We start from the raw sequence: 23752 nt of genomic DNA, 5'->3' as shown, positions 1-23752 counted from the left end.
AGTCTCTAGGAACACACAAAGACCAAGAGTAGTGACCACACATACATTCACAAGTACAAAATCTAGTCTATTTTACAAGTTTTATTAAAGTTATAATTAAAATTATGATTACCCAAGAATATAGAAATTCTATAAAGACCTATGCACAAGTTGTAAATATAGTTATACTCACATCCTTAACAATAGTGTTAGGATCTGATGGGTCTCTCATGGATTGAACATCAGTAGAGGGATGGTTCCTGCCAGAGTTTCCCATAGGGAGCTCAATTTTCCCGCTCTGGCCATCCTCTTTTTATAATGTGATTCTGTCTATACCTACATTCTGCGCATATCCATAAAAGTGTCAACCCTCTTTTTTCCTTCTTGGTCTGATGTCCCCTAGAAACTTAAGGGACCCTGATTTCTATAGGTTGTGTAGGCTCTCTTTATTCTCATTAGCATTGACACACAGCCTGTATCATGTGGTTAAGGCACATGTTAGAAACAGATGTGCCTTTACAGCATTTTTATGATTTAAAATTAATCTTCTGGCTAATTTTTTGCAATAATACCCCTTGGTACCTCTTTCCCCATAATCTTAGGGCATCGGGTTATTCTTCTGTCACTTACTTATGTCAGCATTTCTTAGTTCCAAGGCCTAAAATAGCTAAGCTAAAATCTTGCAGGTCTCACCCTACAGGCCTTGCATTTCAACCCTACTTAGATACCTAATGCATGATTATTCCCTCTCCATACTGATCAATCTTATACTTCTATAATCAGGGCTGTCCCTAAGGAGGTGTGGGGCTCGGGGCAGAAGTGACTAATCCGTCACTTCCAAGACCGACCCATCACTTCCAGGACTGACCGCAATAGCCAATTGCACTGGGCCCAGAGCGGTCGCCCCAATTCGCCGTACCCAAGGGATGGCTCTGTCCGTAATCCTACAATTTAACTCTATTTAGCATACAATGATTACATATAACATAACATATTAGTTAATCATAAGCACACAATAAATGAACAATAAACTAAAATCATTGGCTACAACTGGAGGATGCCCTAAATTAAACCTTCAGATCATTGGAGGATCTTTTAACTGGGGATGCCAGTTCTGCAAACTTTAATCTTGTGTTCAGGGTATGCTTGATCTGATTATAGAATTCAAAGCCTTGAGATTTTCTGCCGGCTCCTGTTGTGTCCTGATGAGATAACTAGAAGTGGAGGATGCCAACCAGCAGGTCCATAATCAAATAAAATGAACTTCAAGCACTGAAACCTGCAATCAGGGCTTGGAGACCAAAGACCTGCATTTCAAAGTCTGCAGAGCAAGCACTCTTGAGATCAGTGTATCCACCCTTGGTTTACAACCCCTTAAACAGCCACACTATCAGTCCAAAATGAAATCTCTGTAACCCTAGTGATCCCAATGAGTATCATGACAAAAAAGGTGATTTCTGCCCCATAAACTCTTGTGCACCCTATTTTTACAGGCTGACCAGTAGGATAGCATTGATGGGGGCAGCTTTGGAATTAAGCCAAGGCCCACTGAGACATGACCTGGGTAGTTCAAGTAGAAATCTCGATACATTTCACAATTGATTGTAATTTCTCCAGGTGCCCAGGGCCTTGGTCATGAGAGGCAGTCAGAGTAAATGAAAGAGTCCTTCCTATTAGTTCCAGAAATAACTTTGGTGTTCTGAGCTCCAGCAGCTGACTTTCAACACTGGTTGGCACCACAAAAACATACTACCACGATGACTTCTATACCAAAAAAAGAGTCTGCTCCATTTAAGGGGAGGTACTTTGCCACCAATCATGCCTAGGCAAATTAGCATTTAAATATGTGTAAAGTAATCTGAACTATAGTGTTGGCATCTGAAGGCAGCAATGAATAAACAAAACCTTGAGTATTTAGGTCTTTCTCCCCCTGAGCTCCCCTTTCTCAGAATGAATATACTGTATTCATCAGCGTCTGCAAGTAACATTAGCAGAAGGTAGGAGAGTGACTGCCTAGCAACCCACAGAAATCCCAAAGAGAGGTGGAAAGGAAGTGATTTTTATGTAATTATTCACTTGTACAAAAGCTGTTGTCAGGTAGACATTAGAAACATAGCTGTTTTATTATTCTCCTAACCTACTTTTAATCTTTTGACAATCACTCCCATTAAAGAGGGAGAAAAGAAAGAGCTTAATTCAGCCATTTTATGCCTGGCCATTTAAGTTCTGTTTTGCTTTCTAATGAAGGCTCTGCTTACAGAAGCTGTGTTGTTAAAAACCTCTCGGTAGTAAACTTAGGAAGTAAACTCAGTCCTGTATCCAAAACTCAGCACTTTTCCTGCCGTTTATCCACAATACACAGTTCATATTTTGTCTTGTTTTATTTTCCAATTTAGTGAGTCCTCCTGGCAAGTTAAAAGGGTAACAAGACAATATATGTGTTTAAAAAGCCATGAATTGTTTTGGTGGGGGGATTAAATGAGTTTATTTATGTTCGGAAACATGATTGGTGGAAGCGCATTTGGATCTGATAATTTAATTACTCTGTTTGAAGCTGATGAGCCAAACTTCGCCCTGAGCTACTCCTTCACAATTCCATTGATTTGACTGCGATTGCATGGCTGCTACTGAGGGCCCAGTGTTAATTCCATCCCCAGCTTCTGGGTGAAGCTTAAAGTGTTACTTTCCATTTATAAAGTCATTTGGGTCCTTGCTAAACTCTCTTGCATGGTGCTGAAGTGCTTTGAGCTGATAGCCCTGCAAAGAGGGTTTGGTGGTGGCAGGGCAGTCTCAGTGAAGGGCCTTTGATTTACACCACATGCGCCACACTTCCACCATAGGCCCAACAGATTTGGTTTGATGACCTTGGAGCAAGTTGCAAGGCCTGGTTCCCAGGCTTGCCTTAAACTGGTCCGTTCAATGGGACATGAGTGGATCGAAGCAGAAGAATTTTTGTTGTTGTAGTAGGCTGGGGGGTTACGTGTGCATATCTGTGCAGTGGTATTTTATTATGATGTGTAAGTTCTTAGAATTTTAGATAGCAGCATTTAATTAAAGTACCGTTCTACTCTGAAAAATGATATGAAAAATTGCATTATGGGCTCATTTTGTCTCCCAATGACTTCCAAATAAAATCTACTTAGTTTACTGGTAGAAAGATTGGGGTAGGAGGGTTTCCCCATAGCTGCCATCCTGGAAACTCATCCTGGATTCTGAAAGTCGGCCTTTGCTCTTTCTAGCTCGTGTCTCACCAACAGTAAAGATTCTGCAACCGCAACAATTGTGTTGATGAGGCATGAAGCTGAAAAGGATAAAGCTTGCTGTCCGGTAGCTGTGTTTTCTCTGAAGAAATACTCAACAAACTTATGTACTCAGGAAATAAGCAGCAATTACTCAGAATACGCATAGGGAGTGCCTTTCTTGAGAAATAAGACCCTACTTTTAAATAGTTATTTTTGAGAGCAGAACTGTGCTTTCAGTTCAAATGAATTTTAATTCAATGTGGTTGCATAGGTACAGCTGAGGGCAGAATTTCAAATAATTTCAGTGGATTGCTTGGCTGTAACTGAAGATAGAATGTCAGTTGATTTCACTGGAGATGTCCCAGGTACAAAGAAGAAGAATGAAGAAGAAATAAAAACTGTTCTAGTTTTCATGTTCAGACTGGCAAATAGCATTTCAATTGATGGCAGCACTGCATTTTTATGAGACCTATGCAAATAGAATCCCAAAGTACCTGAAACTCAGCTTGGGTCAGGTCTGAAGATGGAAATGTGGCCAGTTTTAATTTCTTATTACTTCCACCTTTTCTGTGGTCATGAGCACCAGGACTCTACTTTTGAAACCATGAGACTGTTGGGTGAAATGTGAGCTAGTGCAGGAAGTATCTTTACAAACATCCAACACACACCATGGTAATGGTGGAGTTTACAACCAGCAATTCCAATACACTTCAATCTGGCCCTAGAACACCCCTCCACTTCCAATCCTGGGTGTCCCTTGAGAAGAGACTGCTATTTATGCCATGTTTTGCCAACCTGTGTAGGTAGCTTTGTAATTTGGACAAATATTCTCCATGAATGAGCCCACCAAAATTGCTTGAATTTGAATTAAATCTGCAGTAGCATGCTTGACTGTGCACTAATGATTATTTTATATTTTATCCATCTGCCTTCCACCATGATGATGAAAATGTAGACAAAATCTCAGGCTATAAAGGTGGTGATAAAGGATATAAAGGTAATAAAGGGAAATTTTTAAAAAGGCTCCGAGAAAGGTCAGCATATCTGCTTGTTACCTTAAGTTGTGCATTACAGTCTTTTGTTGCTAGAGTGCTTGTTAATTTTCTTGAACCTGTTGGGCTAAACAAGAGTACTGCCATTTATCTTCAATGCACCAGGCTTTCACTTCCTGTGTTCTAACACTGAGACTTGGAAAAGCTGGTCTTATAAACAAACTAGCCAGGATAGCTTTTGTCTAGTGGAGGTCAACCCATGGTACTAGAGTGGAAAAGAGCCGACTGTTGGAAACTAATTATATAATATGGCAAAAAAAAAAAAAAAGCACGAAAGAAGAGTAGTAAGAAACAATGATGTTCGTGAATTACTTAGAGATATAGCCAGGCACCACTGGGTGTGAGTGCAGCTGATATAGACATACCTGAGCTAGCTTTAGCCTAGCTTGCTTGGGTACCAGAGCAGTGAAGCCACAGCAGAGCGGGCTTCAACACAAGCTAACTGCTCGAGTAAGTACCTAGGGTTCCGGGTGCTCCACTGCTCAGTATCCATTCTAGCTAGATTAAAGTTAGCTCAAGTGTGTCCACACAAGCTGCAATCCCACCCAGTGATTGCAGAGCTGACATACTCACAGTCTGTGTATATTTATGCATGTATGAATATGTGTAAAATAAACCTTGAAACATAGCCCAAAAATATCACAGTAATTTCTCCTTCTCTGTCAGACTCTCCACTGAATTACAGGTGTTCAGACAGCCTGAGCACCAGGTGTTTTTCTGCAGAGTTACAACAGCAAGGTCACCTTGGTTTTCAGCTTCAGTCCCCATTTTGTCAAACATGCTACCTGGTAAATGCCAGTGAAAGCAGCTGCAGCCCCAACGGATAGAGTAGAATATACCCAAACTGGCTTTAATCAAAGGATGGGAAGAGCTGGAGATTTCAGCGGTTTCCCAAAGATATAGGAAACCGCAGAAAGTTCATCATGTTTTTCCCAAACACACATTTCAGAACTTCTAAAGAAGAGACTTGTATCTCTGCAAAACCACTGAGGATTCTATTCTGTCTGAGGGCAGAAGGGCACTGGGGTTGTTTGCAGGCTCCCATGTCCAGGGCCAGTCTCAGACTGACTCAGAATATTGGGTGGAAGTGGTGAGGAGGAGAGGGAAGCACGTCCAGGGCAGTATCTGCAAAATCGTTTTGAATGGGTGCAATATACACTTCCTGCTACTTTGGTTCCACTCCTCTGATTGGAGAAGGAGGTCCCACCTCCCTCCTGGCCCCTTTGAGGTGACTGTGACACCCTTTTCAAAAGGCTTGTGGGCTCCTTGCTTCCACCTAGTTGGGATTAGCCACGTCCAAAATCTAAATTGCCATAAAGATGTGCAGGTTGGTTAATCTGAGCTTACAGCTTCTACTCACACCATTTTGGGCCTTGGCTCTCACTCTCCACGTTTTCTCTCTCCACTTCCATAATGCTGTCTCTGTACTCTCTGGGCCCTTGTATTTGTTTTGGGGGTTTTTTGGGAGCGGGGTAGTTTGTTTTCCCCCCGAAAAGCACAGGGGTAGGACTATGTAATTCTCTTTCTCCTCCTCTTGCCTTTTCCATGCTCCATGATTCTGTCTTTTTGTCTCAGGTACGTTATCCTCCTTCCCGGTACCAAATCCTTTTTCCTACCTATCAGACCTGTATCTGCCATTTAGATCACATTATTGCTGCCTCCAGTGCTCACTACTTAACCGCACTACCTCTCATTTGTTTATATCACATACAATACTTTTGATACTGACATGGTTTAGCAGGGTTACAATAGATCCTGACAACACCAATGAATTAAACCTCTGCCCCCATGCTTATTACTGCAAAGCACTCAGCTTTGAGAAGATGACTTAATAATTCTAGAGCTTGAAATCTCACACAGTTCTACAATTGAAAGGAATTTTTCACATCTTTCCAATCTCTCCCTGTGTTGTACGAGTTAGCTAAGCATGAAAGCTAAACCTTTCAAGGTGTATGGAACTGAAACTGGCTGTGCTTCAGCAGAATTGTAACACCCCTTTTACAATACATAGTTTCATTCAGGCACTCTTACCATTCCAGTAATCTGTGGCTGCTTTGTTCCTTCACCTTGAACTTTTCTTTCTCATACCCTGACAGTAAAGACTTTTTTATTATTATTCAGAATTTTTAATCAAAGGAAAAGTGCTCTTTAAAATGTAAATAATACAAAGACTCATCAGAATAATGTATAATTTATATTAAAAGAAAACTATAAAAAGATTACTCATTCTCTGATAAGAAGATGGATAATAAATGACTTTTAGCATTTGGAACATTATGTTGTATAGAGCCAGTTCTGTGTTTAACTAGAAATGGTTGTGAGTTCTTCCATATTTAAAGACTAAGTACCTTATTATGGAATCATTGTTAATGGTTAATCCATAGTTATGGATGCTTTGAGCATTGCATTTGAAGTGAGTTTTCAGTCCCTTTGTTAAGGATGGAAAAAATGTGCCTCTTTCTCAAATATGTATTTTTGGGTACATATTTAGGCTCTGATCCTGCAAACGTTCATGTTGTGCTTCATGTTAAGAAAGGGACCAATACCAATGACTTCAATAGGACATATGCAAGACCAGGGCCTGAAATGTTTATAGTTCCTTATAGCTCAGGCTGTCATCTTTATAATATGGGAAAAATCAAGTAAGACAAACAAAGCGACCAAGAAAGTATAGACATTTTGTTTTATGGTAAAATAGTTACAGTATTTTGACTCTGTTCTAGTAATGTATAAAATAAAGACAATTGATGGATGTTAAATTACTGCTCCTGTGTCAGCTCGTACTCTGCAAATTATCATGCTGCTCTAATGTAATTTGAAATGTAATGATGATTTTTCTTTGTATTAGGTGGAAGGTGCTAAACTTTCTAACTATACTTTGCAAAGTGAGAAAACCCAAAAGAAAAAAGGACCACTTTTTGGAAATTTGATCTTCCTGTTCTAATATTTTTACAGATCCTTCTCCTGCACAATGCAGAAACTCAAAATGTTCCAATTTCCATGTTGTGGCCCTGATTCTGTAAGTTACTTAAGCACATGTGTAACTTTAAGCACATGAAATCAATGCGATTACTCAAGTATCTAAAGTTACAAACATCTTAAATACCGTGCTGAATCGGGGCCTAAGACATGCTCCTTACATCAACTGTATATGGTAGACTAGTTAGAACATTCAAGAAGTAAAAAATAAACTAGTTAGGCCCATTATTTGTCTTAACTGTTTCTACTGATATCACGGAAGGCAAACCATAGGTTGATGGTTAAAATCTTCCACAGAATATTTAGAACTTTAGATGACAACAGTTTGATGTCTAAAACTTTGCAGAAGTGAGAGACCAGAAAGTCTCTTCTCCTGTGAAGGTCAGAAGAGAGGGGAGTGTTTTTTGCTACTTCTCCCTTGCAGTTTTCTGAAATCTTGGAGGAGAGAGGAGTCTGGAAATTTTGATCTGATGTGGGAAAAGGGCTCACAACTCTTCCAAATTTAAAAACGGTAAGAAAGAAGGGATTAAAACTTTTCAAGGCCCTCCTGCACTCCAACAGAGCTCAGCTATTTAATACTTTTTCATTTTAATCCCCTGCAGGTTTATAGGTACTCTGTGTGTATATGTGTGTGTGTGTGTGTGCACGCGCACGCATGCATGTGCACATGTGTGTAGAAATAAGAAATTTCCACACAAAAAGTTGTGTTAACTTTTCGTTAAGGTCACTCCAGTGATTAATATAACCCTTATGTAAACTGTGTAACACAAACATTACAATAAAAAAAATCAAACAAACCCTAAGGATTAATAAGAAGGAAAGGCCTAGGTAACGTAATTAAATCACTAGTTCATTACCCTTGCAGTCTGTACATTTGGTCAAAAACATGTTTATGAAATGTGCAAGGAGAATGTTTACAACCTTCACTCTGACCCACACACATATAGGTGAGTCTCATCTTACGCGGAGGTTCCGTTCCGCGGTTAGCGCATAAAGCGAAAACCGTGTATAGTCAAAATTATATTGAATTGAATGGCGAGCGGAATCGTCCACATTACAGGTACAGTATTAAAATTAACAGAGGGTCCTGTGGCACCTTTGAGACTAACAGAAGTATTGGGAGCATAAGCTTTCGTGGGTAAGAACCTCACTTCTTCAGATGCAAGTCTCAAAGGTGCCACAGGACCCTCTGTTGCTTTTTACAGATTCAGACTAACATGGCTATCCCTCTGAAGTATTAAAATTGTTATTTTTCTCTTTTTTTTTTTTTTGCCAACTGCGTAAAGCTGAAATCACGCATGTTAAATGCACGTAAGATGCAACAGACCTATATATGTTAAGTTTTGTAAGTACACCACTAATTATATGTAATTATATGTTACAATAGCACTGAGCATGCCCTCTCTGTGCGTAGATGATGGTAAAGCAAAAGCAACAACTTCAGCAAGTACGGTTTTGAATGTATGCTGCCTTCTGAACTTGTAAACTCTCAGTATTTACACAATAGATACATGCAAAACTCAACACATCCTTAAGTATGGAGTCATGACCAGCACCTCCATTATATGCCATGGAAGTTCTACACTTGAAGGTATTTTCCACTCTGTAAAGTGTTACCCCTAGTTTGACTCTCCACTACACAGACAAATCTTTAGCTCAAGTTAAGTGGTTCTTTAAGCTTGAGCTAGCTAGCTCATTGGAGGGTAGGGGCGAGGGGATATTGAAGCTCCAACGATGCTGATGCTCCAGCTAACAACTTAGTGGAGAAGCAAGAGCTCGAGTTACCACAACTCAGCAGCAGCTAAGCCAATCACTCTGTGTATCTTCAGTGTTGTTTTGAAGTGTGGCCCCTTTCACTGGAGCTTGGCTAACTTGCGGCCAGTAACTCAACTGTACTAACATGAGCTAATTGTTGCAGTGAAGACAACCTCTGGATACAATTTCAGCTTATGACCGTACCTCTCCAGACTCCCCCACAATACACTTAGGGTATGTCTAACGTGGCAGTAAAAGACCCACAGATTGGCCACAGCTGGTCCGGGTCAGCTGACTCAGGTTTGGGGGGCTACAAATTGCCGTAAAGACATTCAGGCTAGAGCTGGAGCCAGGCTCTAAAACCCCAGAAGGATGGAGGGTCTCAGAGCCTGGGCTCCAGCCTGAGACCAAATGTCTGCACTGCGATTTTTAGCCCCATTCTGTTCATTCTCTCTGAAGCATCTGACACTGGCCACAGCTAGATGGACCATTGGTCTGATCCAGCATGGCCATTCTTAGGTTCTTTTGTTCTGATTAGAGCAGGAAGAAGGAAATTCTTCTTTTTTCTGTCTGTCTCCCTACACTACATTAGCCCAAAGGCTAGCCACTGGCATGTGGTGCATTCTGCAGATGAGACAAGAACAACCCAAGCATTAACTACAGAGAGCTGGCTGGCACACAGGTGTTTGAGCTTGTATTTGCCAGATAGCCGGCCAGCAGCAATATTGCCCAAAGCTGTAGAGAGAGAGGGAGAAAGAGAGAGAGAGTATACAATGCTTTATTCCCAAACTGGGGTGAACCCCTTAGAGCAACTTGATGCAGCAAATTCTTTTTATACAGTATCGCACATGAGAATCATGTTCATATTTTGCCACAACTTGGTGTCAAAAACATGGTTCACTCATGTTTTAGAAACAAGCACTGGATATTATAATGTTCCCTGTATTTTGGACAGTTAACTTGAAACACATGGGGTCTGATCTGCAGAAGTGCTGAGCGTTAACAGCTGCAACTGAAGGCAATGGGAGCTGGGCTTTTAACAAAGGAAGTGCTATAAAATGCTAAGTTCTATGAAAAATCAGGCCACAGGCATCTCAAAATGGGGTCCCAAAATGAGTGGACATTTTTGACCTTAACCTCTCTCTGCCTCAGTTGCTCATCTATGAAATGGTGATAGTACCACCTGCTTACCTCACAAGGGTGCTGGAATTTAAATGAATATTTGTGAAGCATTTAGATACTACAGTGGTAAGTGCCAGAGAAAAGCCGAGGAGAAAATTAATGATTCTGTCTTCAGAGCAGAGTTTCAATGGTGTACAGTAAATAAAGCCTGGGACCATGTATTGAACTATGCGGGTAAAACAAAATATTGAATAGCTGCTCAATCAGTGAGCAGCATCCAATCTGTGCACTGAATGTGGCAGGGGTCCAGTGGAAAAGTTAGTGTGTAAGTGCGTAATTACAGACTGTATCATAATGCATGGTCAGTTGCCAAATTAACATTGCACAGGTAACTTTAAGTCTGACATTTCCTAACTTTTGAGTGCTTGACTTTGGAACCTTAATTACTATTAATGTTGTTTGTGTGTAACAATGTTGAGAATTAAAGTCTCTTGTTTTACTCAGTCTGTGTATTTCTATAACCATTGCTATCTCAAGTTCATTCATTCAGCTTTTGGGGCAGTACATCTATTCACAGAACCATGGGTGTTACTTCCCAGCACTTACCACTGCTGTACAAGAGGTGGCACCGTGCAGCGCACATTGAGAGAATAGTTTAATAGAAAGGAAGTGTAGTGAGGCGGTGTGGTTCTCTGTCGCCCCGGGAAAGGACGAGCACCTCCGGCCACCAAAGTGGGCGGAGACAGTGGAGCATGCACCCGCCCCCCAGAGATCAAGGCGCAGGACAGGAAGTACAAAAGCCCAACCCCAGAGCTCACTAGAGATCCAGTCGCCGGAGAAGCCAGACGCCTGTGGCCTAGCTCCCGGTTGGGAGACCTCAGCAATTGGCGGCCGACCCGAGGACTGGCCAGACCAGCCGAGGCCTGATGCCAACCAGGCCCTGGAGAAGCTGTTAAGCCTGCCCGTTGCCAGTTACCCAGAGGAGCTGCCAAGCCTACCACTTGCCGGTTACCTGGAGGAGCCCATGGTGTTTGATCCCTTGGAGGACACCGTCCAGATGCAGGTACCTCTAGAGGGGGAGGTAGGAAGTAGCCCGGGGCAGCCGACCCTAGTCTGGCTGCAGCACACCCAGAGCCTATGTCAGTGTGTTGCAGCCAGGATCCCCACTGACAAAGCAGCAGGCCTTCTGCCGCTGCTAGGGCCCCGGGCTGGGACGCAGTGGAGTGGGTGGGCGGGCCTGCCAGACTAGTTCCCCGACGTAACTGGACGGACATAGCGAGGTGGTGTGGTTCCCTGCCGCCCTGGGGAGGGATGAGCTGCAGCCGAACCCTTCTACAAGAAGTTACAGAAATCAGAATTTCCACTGAAAATGTGCCAGTGTTTTAAATCCACATCCTTTCTTTAGATCAGTTAACATTATTATTGAACACTAAGCATTACCTAATCAAATTACATGAATAATTGTACTAGATCTGGGGAAAATGTTGCCTTTCACCTCTTCTTCCAAGGGCCTCTTCTTGTTTTCCCGAGCTGCACTCCAAAAGGGCAAGGTTCTTTCTCTTCTCCTCTTTCAGCACTCATGGGGGAATTGCAGTTTTTTATAGCCCACTTCCCTGAAAAAGGGGGCTCCAGCCCCATCTACTAAATGAAGGCAGGGTAGCTTGGACTTTGCTTCCCCCATCACCTCTCTGCAGGGCAGGGAAGGCCTCTTTGGCCAGATTCCTAATGGGCCCTGCAGCTGCTGAACTTCCTCTTTCTGCTCTCTGTGGGATGCCGTGGGCACTTCCACTGCACATGATTTCGATATTTTCAGACTACTGTGTGAACGTTGGCTGTCTTGTGAAGCCGTAAGTAAACCAAAAGGGCATAGAGTGTATCCTTTGACTTTTCCAGCACTGCATACAGCAAGAACTGTTATTCAATTACAGTGGACTTCTACTGTGACCATATAAAACCTGTCGGTCTAGTTATTATTGACTCTAACTGGCACTCCCATGAGCTTTTACATTTGTTACCTATAGCGACTCAAAATATGTAACGTTATTTCACTCCTTTGACAAGAAAGAAAAATCAGAGAAATTTGTTTCAAACTGATCTTTATGACTAAAGTAAAAGGTGTGCAATTAACCAAGTGGCAAATGGTCACATGAAAACTTTCACCATTCCATTTCAGCTGAAATTTTGGACGGTTTCTTATTTTTCACATCAGAGCACATGAAAGTGCAAATGACACCGCCATTCAGAATTCATTTTTCAGAACATTTGGAGCAGAAGTGTGAGCGGCCCATTGCCTAGCTGTTAAAAATCTGGCTCCTGGAAACTATCTTTATGGTATGTCCAAAGCAGGGTAAACACATCTCACAGACTCCACTGGCTGAATGTTTGATTCAACAAAGCCAGGAAAAAGAGAAGAATTGATTGACCACTTGTGTATCGCCTCTCTCCGCTTGTGCACTAGATTACATGCAAGAACAGACATCAGTCTCCTTTGATAGCCTTTGGTTTCCTGGTTTAATTTCCTAATTCTGGTGCTCAGACACAACAGTGATAGGAAAGGCATAAGAACCTAACCAGAAGAGAATATGATTTTTGGAAATTATGTACTCAGTATGGCAATACAGTGAATGTTGCTGATGGACTGGTCCCATCCGCATTCCACCCCTATTTCCCTGTGCAAATTTCTATTCCTGAACCCACCCCATTTGGAATATTTCATGTGTATGGTAACAGTAGTCTGAGAACTGGTTCATATGTCTCTTGTGATTGTGCCGTGAATTGCCTCTCCCCTTTTCTACCCAAGTCAACAGATGAGAACACCACCAAATACAATGCCAGTATATTTTTGTCCATCTGTCATTAAATAAGAAAGTTGGGGGAGAAAAGGAAAGATATAGCAGCATTTATACTAAACAAAGGGCAGAAACATCATTGGCATCAGGTTCAAAGGAGTGGGCAATGTGTAGACAAGAAAGTATTTGCCTAATTGCACACAGAGAACAGCAGCAGTAGGAGTGAATACAGCAGCAGCAGGGTTAGGCTAATTTACTCCAAGCAGGACTGCATTGCTGTTAATGAATTACTGAAACAGAACCTGTACACTGTACACAGGCACTGTACCCAGATAGTCATCATTGGACTGAGGAGGAACATAATTCCCTCCTCGTGTTGCTTCCATCTGATGTTACAATAGCACTGAGCATGCTCTCTCTGTGCTGTGAATGATGGTAAAGCAAAAGCAACAGCTTCAGCAAGTACAGTTTTGTATGTATGCTGCCTTCTGAACGTGTAAACTCTCAGTATTTACACAATAGATACATGCAAAACTCAACACATCCTTAAGTATGGAGCCATGACCAGCCCCTCCATTATATGCCATGGAAGTTCTACACTTGAAGGTATTTTCCACTCTGTAAAGTGTTACCCCTAATTCGACTCTCCACTACACAGACAAATCTTTAGCTCAAGTTAAGTGTTTTTTTAAGCTTGAGCTAGCTAGCCCATTGGAGGGTAGGGGTGAGGGGATATTGAAGCTCCAATGATGCTGATGCTCCAGCTAGCAACTTAGTGGAGAAGCAAGAGCTCGAGTTACCACAACTCAGCAGCAGCTAAGCCAATCACTCTGTGTATCTTCAGTGTTGTTTTGAAGTGTGGCCCCTTTCACTGGAGCTTGGCTAACTTGAGGCCAGTAACTCAACTGTACTAACATGAGCTAATTGTTGCAGTGAAGACAAGTCTTTGGATACAATTTCAGCTTATGACCCTACCTCTCCAGACTCTATCCTGGGAAGCAGTAACTCTGAAAAAGTTTTGGGGGTTGTGGTGGATAATCAGCTGAGCATGACTTTCCTGTGCAGTGCTGTGGCCAAAGAAGGTAATGCAATCTTTGGATGCATAAACAGGAGAGTGTCTTGAGTAAGAGTGAAGAGGTTATTTTACATCTTTATTTGGCACAGGTGCAACTGTTACTGTGTCTAGTTCTGTTGTCCACAGTCACAGAGCATGCCTCATAGTGATAGACCTAAGAAGCTCAATCTATTTAGTTTAACAAAGAGAAGGTTAAGAGGTGACTTGATTACTGTTTGTAAGTATCTACATTAGAATGAATATTTAATATTGGGCTCTTCAGTCTAGCAGAGAAAGGTAGAACATAATCAATGACTAGAAGTTGAAGCTAGACAAATTCAGACTGAAAATAATTTTTAACGGTGCGTGTAATTAACTATTGGAATAATTTATGAAGGATCATAGTAGACTTTCCATCACTGATCATTTTAAAATCAAAAGTGGATGTTTTTCTAAAAGATCTGCTCTAGAAATTACTTTGGGGGAGTTCTGTTGCCTATGTTATTCAAGAGACCAGACTAGATTACCACAGTGATCCCCTTCTGGTCTTAGAATCTATGAATCTATAATGTGCTGTGAAGACACAACCTCAAGAGTTCTCGAGAAGACTGAGAAGTGGCTCAAAGGCCACCAAGAATGGCAGAGCCATGGAAGAAGCCAAGAGAGCTGTTGGAATGCTGTGAAGAGCTAGAATTGCGCAGGGGAACAGCCAATGGGCTGGTGAAGTATCAGAGATGAGGAGAAGGAGATTTGAGTCAACTGATAAAGTGAATGGGAAAATCTGAGGAATATTTTTACCTTAGAGGATTGAGAAACATTTCAGAAAATACAAGAAGCTTCTGAGAGATTTGGGGAAGTTTCAGTGAAGTTCAGAAAAGCAATTTGGGAATAAAGGGACAATCCAGATGTGCTTGGGAGATATTGAAGAGACTAACAGGAGTACTGGAATGGATTAGGCTACAGCTAATGAAAGCCACGGGCCTTTGTTAGCCATGTCTCATGCTTGCCATCAGATTGTTAATATTTTCTTACAGTTATCACACTGTGATCTCTGAGACGCTGCTGTATTTGCTATTCTTAGTGAAGAGGAAAATACTGGGTTACAATTACATAGTAACTGTAGGTAAATGTTGACTTTGTAATGACCGCTACTGTTTTTGGCATGTGATACAACTTTTGAATGGTTAATGGTATAAAGTGCAGTCTGTTGGAATTTGTTCACGCATTTAATAGCTTTTTAGGATCTTCATTATTATACATTGTTATCACATTATTGTAGGTGCTACAATATATTCTTCCAAGTACAAATATTACCAGTATTTAGAATAAAGCATGTTTCCTGAGGGTTAAGAATACAGTGAGGGTATCTGTTATCCAGTTGATAAAACCAGTTGAGTAGATTTTTTAATAAGACTTGTATCCAGTTACATGCTAACTGTTATGAAATCTTCATGAGTTCCTTCTAGACAAGGCCTTGTGTGTTCTGTGATTTTATGACTACTGAATCTGACCCAGAATCCATCCCTTGCATCACTTGTATGAAAAATAATTAAGGTTTTTAACTTTACAGTTACAGAGATAACCTTAAAATGTGAACCAAGTGTGAACTGATGTAGTGTTGCCTTCCTGAGTGTGCTCTGAGAGTGCCCATTCATTTCAAAGGCTGTTGGCTCTAAAACCTAATTATGGCAATTTTCAATGCTGACATTGTTAAATCTTTCACTGCTGGTCTGAGCCTTAGTCCACAACTCCAGCCTACCTATCTCATATTCCTAGGTGTCAGAAGCCCTGGCTACATTACTAAGCCTCCCATTTCCCCATTGGCTAGGTCTACAATGCAGTTATGCATTTTCAGTGCCCTATTCTGCAGTGCATTGAACATAGCAGATTTATACACAGCATAAATTAAATTAAATTTAATATCAAACTGTATAAGTGAAGGGAAACTGCATTGATTATGTTATTCAATTTAATATTTAAGCAAATAAAAAAGCTCATTTGAAAAAAATTACCTGGAGCCACTATAGAATTTGCAGTTTTACAGCAGAGGTCTGCAACAGCCAAGGGACCTTACTCTAGAATTTAGGTCAAGCTTTCCGCAGAGTTCACAGAGCCCATTTAAAGTGTTCCCCAATATTTTGATGTTGACTCAATATTAGCTGTCACTGTCTATATTGTGCCATTATAGAAAACAGGGCTGAAGCTGCTATAAAGAAAATCCACCACCATTTCAGGGCCAGGTCTTGACTGTGGCATGATGTCTCTCAGAGCTGTATATTCTAACCAGGCCTGGAGCTCTAACTTTATCTCAAGAGGGATGTTCTCCCTACTCCACTTCCCAAGTGGTCCTGACTTCATATTACATACGTATTTGTCCCTCTTTCACAGGAGGGCTGGCCTTCCTCAGGAACAGTCAGGTTGCTGTGGTGTTGACACGAGCCCTCAGGAAGAGTTAATATGCACTGAGTGTTGTGTAATGCTGGGCCTGCATTTGACCCTTTACTGAGCAATATTGTGCAACAACTAAAACAGGGGAAAATGGTAATGGTCAAATTCTACATCTACTGATCCAGCTTCCTGGGTTTTGTTTAGACTTAAGAAAATCGTTCTCTTTCAGTTGACCTATGTTACTTCCAGCTTTCTGGAAGCTTCCAATCTCATTAAATAGCCTGTCTATCAAAAGGCTTTCCCTGTGCAGTTTTTTCCCTACCAAGTGGTGAAACGTTGAGATGTAATCAGCTGTATCTTATTCAGCATGACAGCAATGAAACCATTTAAACCACTGATGCAAATCAAATGTGACCCTAATGCCGTTCCTAAACAGAAACACTTCCAACTTCCAGCAACTCCAGAAACCAAAGCCTCCCGCAGTCACATGTCAAATAAATATGTCCCTTGTATGTTTATGTATTTCGGTGCCTTTGATTACTATGCAGAGGAGGTGCTAGCCCAAGTGGGAATATTTTTGTCATCCTCCTTCACACAACACATACTAATAATTAATAGGGGGCCCCTGTGAGCTGCTCGGGGCCCTAAGGAATTGTTTTTAGTCTGCTTATACCTAGCGCTGGCTCTGTTATTGTGATTGGCTTGGTCCATACATGAAATCTTTGAGTGGAATTTGAATCCCTTCTTGCCTCGAACTTACAGCCCCCAAAACATAACAGTCAACATTATATTATCTTGGTTTTAGTCAGGTTCCTTTTCTGCAAAACACTTCAATTGTTGTGATTAAAAGTTCTCACGAAAGTCATATAAAACACTTACTCCCAAGTGTGCAGCGTACTTCATTGGGTTGGACACAGGAGCCCAGATCTGCTGGTATGGCTCCTTTGTGTAGCTCTGCTGGCAAATTCTAGACTTACAGCTGGCCACAGGAGGATCCCTGATGGAGAACCAGAATAACAGGGCCTGCAGTGCTCCACCACAGCTGTGACAAATGACCAGGACTCCCCTAACTGCCACTAATCTCTGGCTGCCATTTCAGCCTCTGGGGCCATTTGTGACAGCCTGCCCAGCGTGTATGTACATCCCAGAATAGGGGAAATGTAAAGGCCACCTTAACTCCCCTCAAGAATTGTTCTGTGCTAAGGAACTGGCCCAGGATAGGTAGGCTTTCATCTGTAGGTCACCAGAGCAAATCCAGATCATTTTGGTAGTGAATAAACAATACTGCCCCACACGGGCTACAGTTTTAACCCTGTATATGTAACTTCTTCTCTCACCATCCAGTGATGTTAATGTTGTTTGCTGATTTCCAAGTCCTAACAATTATTCTTTTGGCAAGCTTGCTTACCTTGAATATGAACAATTCCTGCATCTAATTAATATCTGAAATACTCAGAGTATCCCCAAGGTGAAAAGGTTGTGCTCAGCAAGATCGGTACATAAATTTAAGTTGAATTGCCTGCTTACTTTTCCTTACAGAGAAACATGAAGGGAAAACCCCTCCATCCACAATCCAAATTTCAGACTAGTCTGATTATTGCACGTGTTGAGCCTGAGCATTCTGTCCCATGGAATGGGTCGCTGTCACTGGGGAGTAAGGGGATGGTGATGAAAAGAAAAAGATGAATGAAGAATTGAAAGTTCCATAAACAACAAGTAAAAATCATTTCAAGAATCAGTTAAGGCTAAATATTCTCACCTGTCTACATCATTTACAAAACCCAAGCACTCAGAAGCAAGGAAATGGATAGTTCAGAACATGATAAATCTTACACTGCCCACATAATAAAGAAACTACTCTTATCAGATATCAAGTAATGTGTATATCTACAACCATAGAAGTTCATATACAACCAAAGACTGTATGTATGAATACATAATTTTTATGATTTTTGTTTCAAAAAAAGATTTTGTGTTGTGTTTATATTTTGAGATTATTAGTGAAAGAATAGTCATCACTTTGGGTCAGAGTTAAGATTGTTGTCTTGTGATTAAATGGCAATGACTTACTTGAGTTTGGGATGTAACATTATTCTTGAGAAGTTACATGGAAAATGAGTTATCTCTAATCAGTGCCACACTTGTAATAGAAATGATTTTTAAAATCTAATAATAAACATAATAATAATATTTATCTTGCTTATAGCACTTTTCATTCATCCATCAATCTCAAGCAAATCTCATTATCCCCAAATGGTGAAACTGAGGCATAGAGTTGCCCAAATCGCGTGATTTGCCAAGGTTACATAGCAAGCCAGTGACAGATTCAGGAATAAACCCAGCTCTCCAAACTCTTAGCCCATTGCCCTACCCAATGGATCACACACAGCCTCCTGTGTTCGAAAGTGCTCCAGTTTCTGAGTTGCCAGGCTAGCCATTTAAAGCTCCTTAGATTGTGAGCCGTTTGGGGCAGGGGCTGTCTGTCTGTTTTGTGATTGTACAGTGCCTAGCAAAGTGGGGTCCTAATCCATAACTGGGGTTTCCAGGTGCAGCTTCAATACAAATTACACATAATAATTATTTGCCTGCTTTTCCCCCTGATTCATTGTTCAATGTGCATGAATCTGTGAATGACATCATGCATTGTGGGTATGTATTTAATTAATCTCGAATGATTTTTTTTTTTTAAGTTTCTAGCTATCCCATAGGGAGGAGGCCAGGGACAGACCCTCAGCTGATATAAGTTGTCAAACCTCCGTTGACTTCAATGAAGCAAGGAGGATTTGCACTTGCTGAGGATCTGCCACTAGGGTGACCAGATGTCCCAATTTTATAGGGACAGTCCTGATATTCGGGGCTTTTTCTTAAATAGGCGCCTGTTACCCCCCACCGCCTGTCCCAATTTTTTACTCTTTCTATCTGGTCACCCTATCTGCCACACAAAGCCAAAGTATCCTCTTACTTACAAAGTTGGACACTTGTGAAATCCATTTGACTTCAGTTGAGTTATTCCTGATTTGCACCAGTGGGTATAAAAGGAGAATCAAATCCATGTTTTTTCTAATTTAAACAAAGTTTGCCAGATATTTACAGTTACCTCATGTAGTTGCCTGTGAGAAAATAAACACGCTGAAAGCACAAACAATGATTCCTTCTTTCCCTTTGATAACACCTTTGGTTTCTGCCTGCAGGTCTGGGTGGATGCTGGCACGCAGATATTTTTCTCTTATGCCATCTGCTTGGGATGCTTGACAGCCCTGGGGAGTTACAACAACTACAACAACAACTGCTACAGGTAACACATTTGTTTTTAACGTAGGCCTCAATCCTGCAAACACCTATGCACTTAGCTTCATTTGTATGTGTAGCCCCACTGGCATCAGTGGAAATCTCATGAATATAGTTAAGCACATGCATGAATGTTTGTTGAATTGAGGCCTTATTTGGTTAAGAATAGTCGGGGGGGCAGGTGTCTGTTTTTCAAGTCATGTGCATGGAGGTCTGAATTGTGTGACTCTTATGGACACCAGTGGGCATTGCACAGCCTCAGCCATCCCATAAAGGTATTGGAACATGTACCCTTATTGATCTAATTCTATTTTAAAGCATTGTAAAAATCATACTGAAATATTTTAGACATATCCGCTTTTTTTTAAAAAAAAATCCTGTTAAAATAAATTAGCTTGACTTACTCTTTGGATGCTGTTCTCCTTGAAGTTGTATTAGATATTAGGTAAAGCACAGTAAAAGGCCCTAATCTATCACTGGTATCCTCTATTGAAATCAATGGGAGTTTTGCTGTTAACTTCAATGGGGCTTAAGCACATGCTTAAGTGCTTTCCTGAATCGGTGCCAACGGGAGATATGTGCCCACATAGGACTTGAGCCTGTGCAAAATTCCATTGATTTCACTGGGGTGTAGGCAGAGCCGGCTCCAGCTTTTTTGTCGCCCCAAGCAGCAAAGGGGGGGGAAAAAAACGATTGAGCTGCTGCCAAAGAGGAAGAGACGGGGTGAAGGACTTGCCGCTGAATTTCCGCCAAAGAGTAAAACGGGGTGCTTGAGCTGCCGCCAAAGTGCCGCCCCTTTCTATTAGCCGCCCCAGGCACCTGCTTCCGTTGCTGGTGCCTGGAGCCGGCCATGGGTGTAGGATCAGCCCCATAGAGAGGAGCTTAGGTGCCTGCCCTTTTTCTCTGAGTAGTAGTAACAAAGAAGTAACAAAGTATTATATACTAGTGAGAGAGTCATTCGTTTGAATGTGTTCTGCTAGCATATGGTGTAACCTAAAAGAATAGCCTTAAATGGAACTTAAGTACATGCTTTAAGTTAATCATGTGCTGACATGCTGTCTTGAGCAAGGACACTTGCTGGATCAGGACTTTCATATGAATCCATGTTACACACAAACTGGTACAAATAATAAGAAAAATGACTGACCTAAAAAAGAAGCCCCCAAGTGAACCTATATTCGGGAATATGTGTGAATTAGTCTGTAAACTGAGAAAATGGACAACAAATTACAAATACTTGAAAATTATTGTGAGGTTCTTCAAATTAATTATTCAATTGACACTGTTTAACAAGCCCTAGTCTCTCTCTCACACACCCACACCCACAAACACCACCAGGGGTGTGTACAGGAATAAACATTTGACTGCTTTTTGAGGGACACATCCTGTGCCCCCTCTCCTCCTCCCCCGTGCCCCAGGGCTAGAGGAGCTCAATCTCCCTGTTGCGGTCCCAAGCTGGAGAAGCTCTGTGCCCCTACTGATTAGGGGGGAGGGGAGGATGCCCCTGCTTGTCCTCCCTTGTGCATGCCCCTGCACACCACCTATCACACCTTCAGTGGGCCACAGGGGTGCTGGGGGTGTGGCAGGACTCTCTGGCTTGAAGTATTAAAAACAACCAAATACATGATTTCCCTCACATATGGGGTTTACAGTTTTGTTCAATGGCTTCCAGCACCCAAATTGTTCCGACACCCCTGCTGGGACAGTCACTTTTCAAACACAGATCAAGACATATGTCATATTTCTGAACTCAGCTCTTTACACTGTTTCCCCAGTCATGAACTATTCATGTGTAATTAGACAGTTAATTCATGGAACAGCACTAAAGTGGTTTTCTCAATGCACCAAACCACAATATTACAGAGAACGAATGTAACAATATCTTACCTTCATATACTAGTATCTAAAATGCAGTCTCATTGGCTTCTCCTAATATAAACTCTTACTTTTTCCCCTTTGGTTTGTATATCTAGAGCAATTAAAAGAAAAATCCCCTAATTCACTAATTTGCATTTATATAGTAAACAGGGGGCCATTGCTTTTGTTTTGGGTGGCTAATTTGTAACTTAACATATCTGAACCCAGTCAGATTTCTGGATCAGTCCCAGAACTGATCTGGGACTAGTCTGTGTGTGATTCAACAGCTTTTACTATAAGGCATTACATTAAAATATAAATGTGCTATTGCTGAAGAGATATGCAGAGTGAGTACTTAAGGGCCTTTTTAATACTAATAAAGACAACCAATGATGATATCATGCAAAAGCAACACAATTATCAACAACAACAAAACCCTGAAGGATTTGAATCCTAAATTACAGTGCATGAACAAGCCTTGCAGGAAAGTACTGGAGGCAGTTATAGAAACTGCATGCTGTGTCCGCTCAGTCCTGCCATGCCTTTCGATGAGAGAAAAGCCACCCTGAACAGCCACCAATATAAGAGAGTGGGAGAGAAAAGAGCATTAGAGAAATGTGGATGCTTAGGGAATAAAAGGCAGACCAGCTTTTGTACAAATTGAATGTCTGCTAAATTACCCAAAAGAGACTGAAGTAAACTGCCTTGCAAATATGTGAAATTGCTCACAGTTCAATAGGCAACAAAGGTTGTTATCCACTCTGGGCCAGACGCTTAGCTGGTATAAATTGGTGTAGTTCCATTGAAGGCTTGGAATGACATTAATTTGCATCAGCTGAGGGTCTGACCAGGTACCTTCAAAATCAACATGATGTCCCCACTGGAAAATTGTGGGTAATGAAATTGTTTTCTCAGTAGTTGGAGTAATGCTTTGCCCAAACAAACTACAGTTTTTCTTCTTCATTCTCTCCTGCGACATCTCTTATAAAAAACTACTTCAGTCACAGCCCCAACAGCTGCAGTAGCACTCCCTGTAGTTTTGTAATCCAGTACTGTACAGTGCTCGATAAGGGCTAAGAGAATAGATAAAGGCTCACTCTGAGGGCAGCAAGGCCTTCAGCATGCTAGGTGCTCCCCAACATGTCTCTGAAATAGTGGAATTTGATAGTAAGGTAAGGAGACTGAAACCACACTGGAGGTTCCTTGGCCCTCTGGACTCTTCGTTTACATAGGCTAATTATGTAACTCTTCAAGAGAAATCACAAAATGTTAATACTCATGAACAACCACAGCACATTACTTATGGCACCTGGACCAATGTACAGTCCTCCATGGAGGTAGATTCTTCCTGTGGTAGTCAATGGATGACTTAAAACGGGTAATGGCTTGAAGATTAAAGTTAAATTCTTCCCTGGTTGAAGGACAGATCCATTCCAAAGGCTAGAGAGGGGAAGACAATATAGAAAGCCATTTGCTTAAGAAGTAGAGGCCATGGCTGCTTATACACCTTATACTGTGTGACTTCAAGATCAGTTGGTCCTGATTTAGGAAAAAGTATGAACCATGGCCAGTTACACATGATTTCTTTTGTGGTGATAAAACAGAAATGAACACCTATGATGGAGTAAAAAAACCCTGCGTATCACATCACTGTCCGCTGGGTTTGGCTTAGCTTTCAATCAGTGCAATTCAGAAGCACAGACCACTATCACCTGAGCTAAAGAAGAACATAAAGAGCCTATGACATGTTGTTAAATTATACTTATTCTATCCAGTAGAAGGCAGTGGCACAAGTATGCTTTAGCCAGCATATTATGATATCAAACCACTGATTTCCTCCATGCCAATATCGGGGGTGCCAAGCCCAGGAACAACACATTTTATTGTAGGATTCTCTCTTTTCTGAGGGAGAGTTACAGTGTAAAATAATGAAATGAGAGAGAAGAGTCACCCAGTTGAAAAGCTATATAATTTTAAATGGCATCTTCTTTACTGGAAACAAGACAGGAGAATCTGTAGGTATACCAGCAAAAGAAATAAATTCACTGGGATTGTGAAGGGCAGTTGCCAATGAGAAAAAAACACAGATTCTTCAAATCCATCCTTAAAACTCTCCTGTGCTGTGATGCTTACAGAAAACTGGTCAGTGGGTAGGCCACTGTTGTGCTGAGACCACTGCCTAGCCTGCTGACCAATATGGTCTCATTGTTTCCTTACATTCCCACATCTGTCTGTCTGTTTCCAGCT

At 41.4% G+C, this 23752-nt stretch overlaps 1 protein-coding gene across 1 annotated transcript in view; it reads left to right on the top strand.

The window, feature by feature from the left end:
- SLC6A11 (solute carrier family 6 member 11) overlaps positions 1-23752 on the top strand; it is a 188026-nt gene that overhangs the window by 127692 nt on the left and 36582 nt on the right. Inside the window, exon 8 of the mRNA XM_034775846.1 lies at positions 19552-19655. Coding sequence (XP_034631737.1) covers positions 19552-19655 — 104 coding nt within the window. The remainder of the gene's footprint in view (positions 1-19551; positions 19656-23752) is intronic.

This window comes from Trachemys scripta, chromosome 7, assembly GCF_013100865.1.
Source record: "Trachemys scripta elegans isolate TJP31775 chromosome 7, CAS_Tse_1.0, whole genome shotgun sequence".
Taxonomy (NCBI): domain Eukaryota; kingdom Metazoa; phylum Chordata; order Testudines; family Emydidae; genus Trachemys; species Trachemys scripta.
The sequence above is the reverse complement of the archived record's forward strand: the minus strand, read 5'-3'. Positions and strand labels throughout refer to the sequence as shown.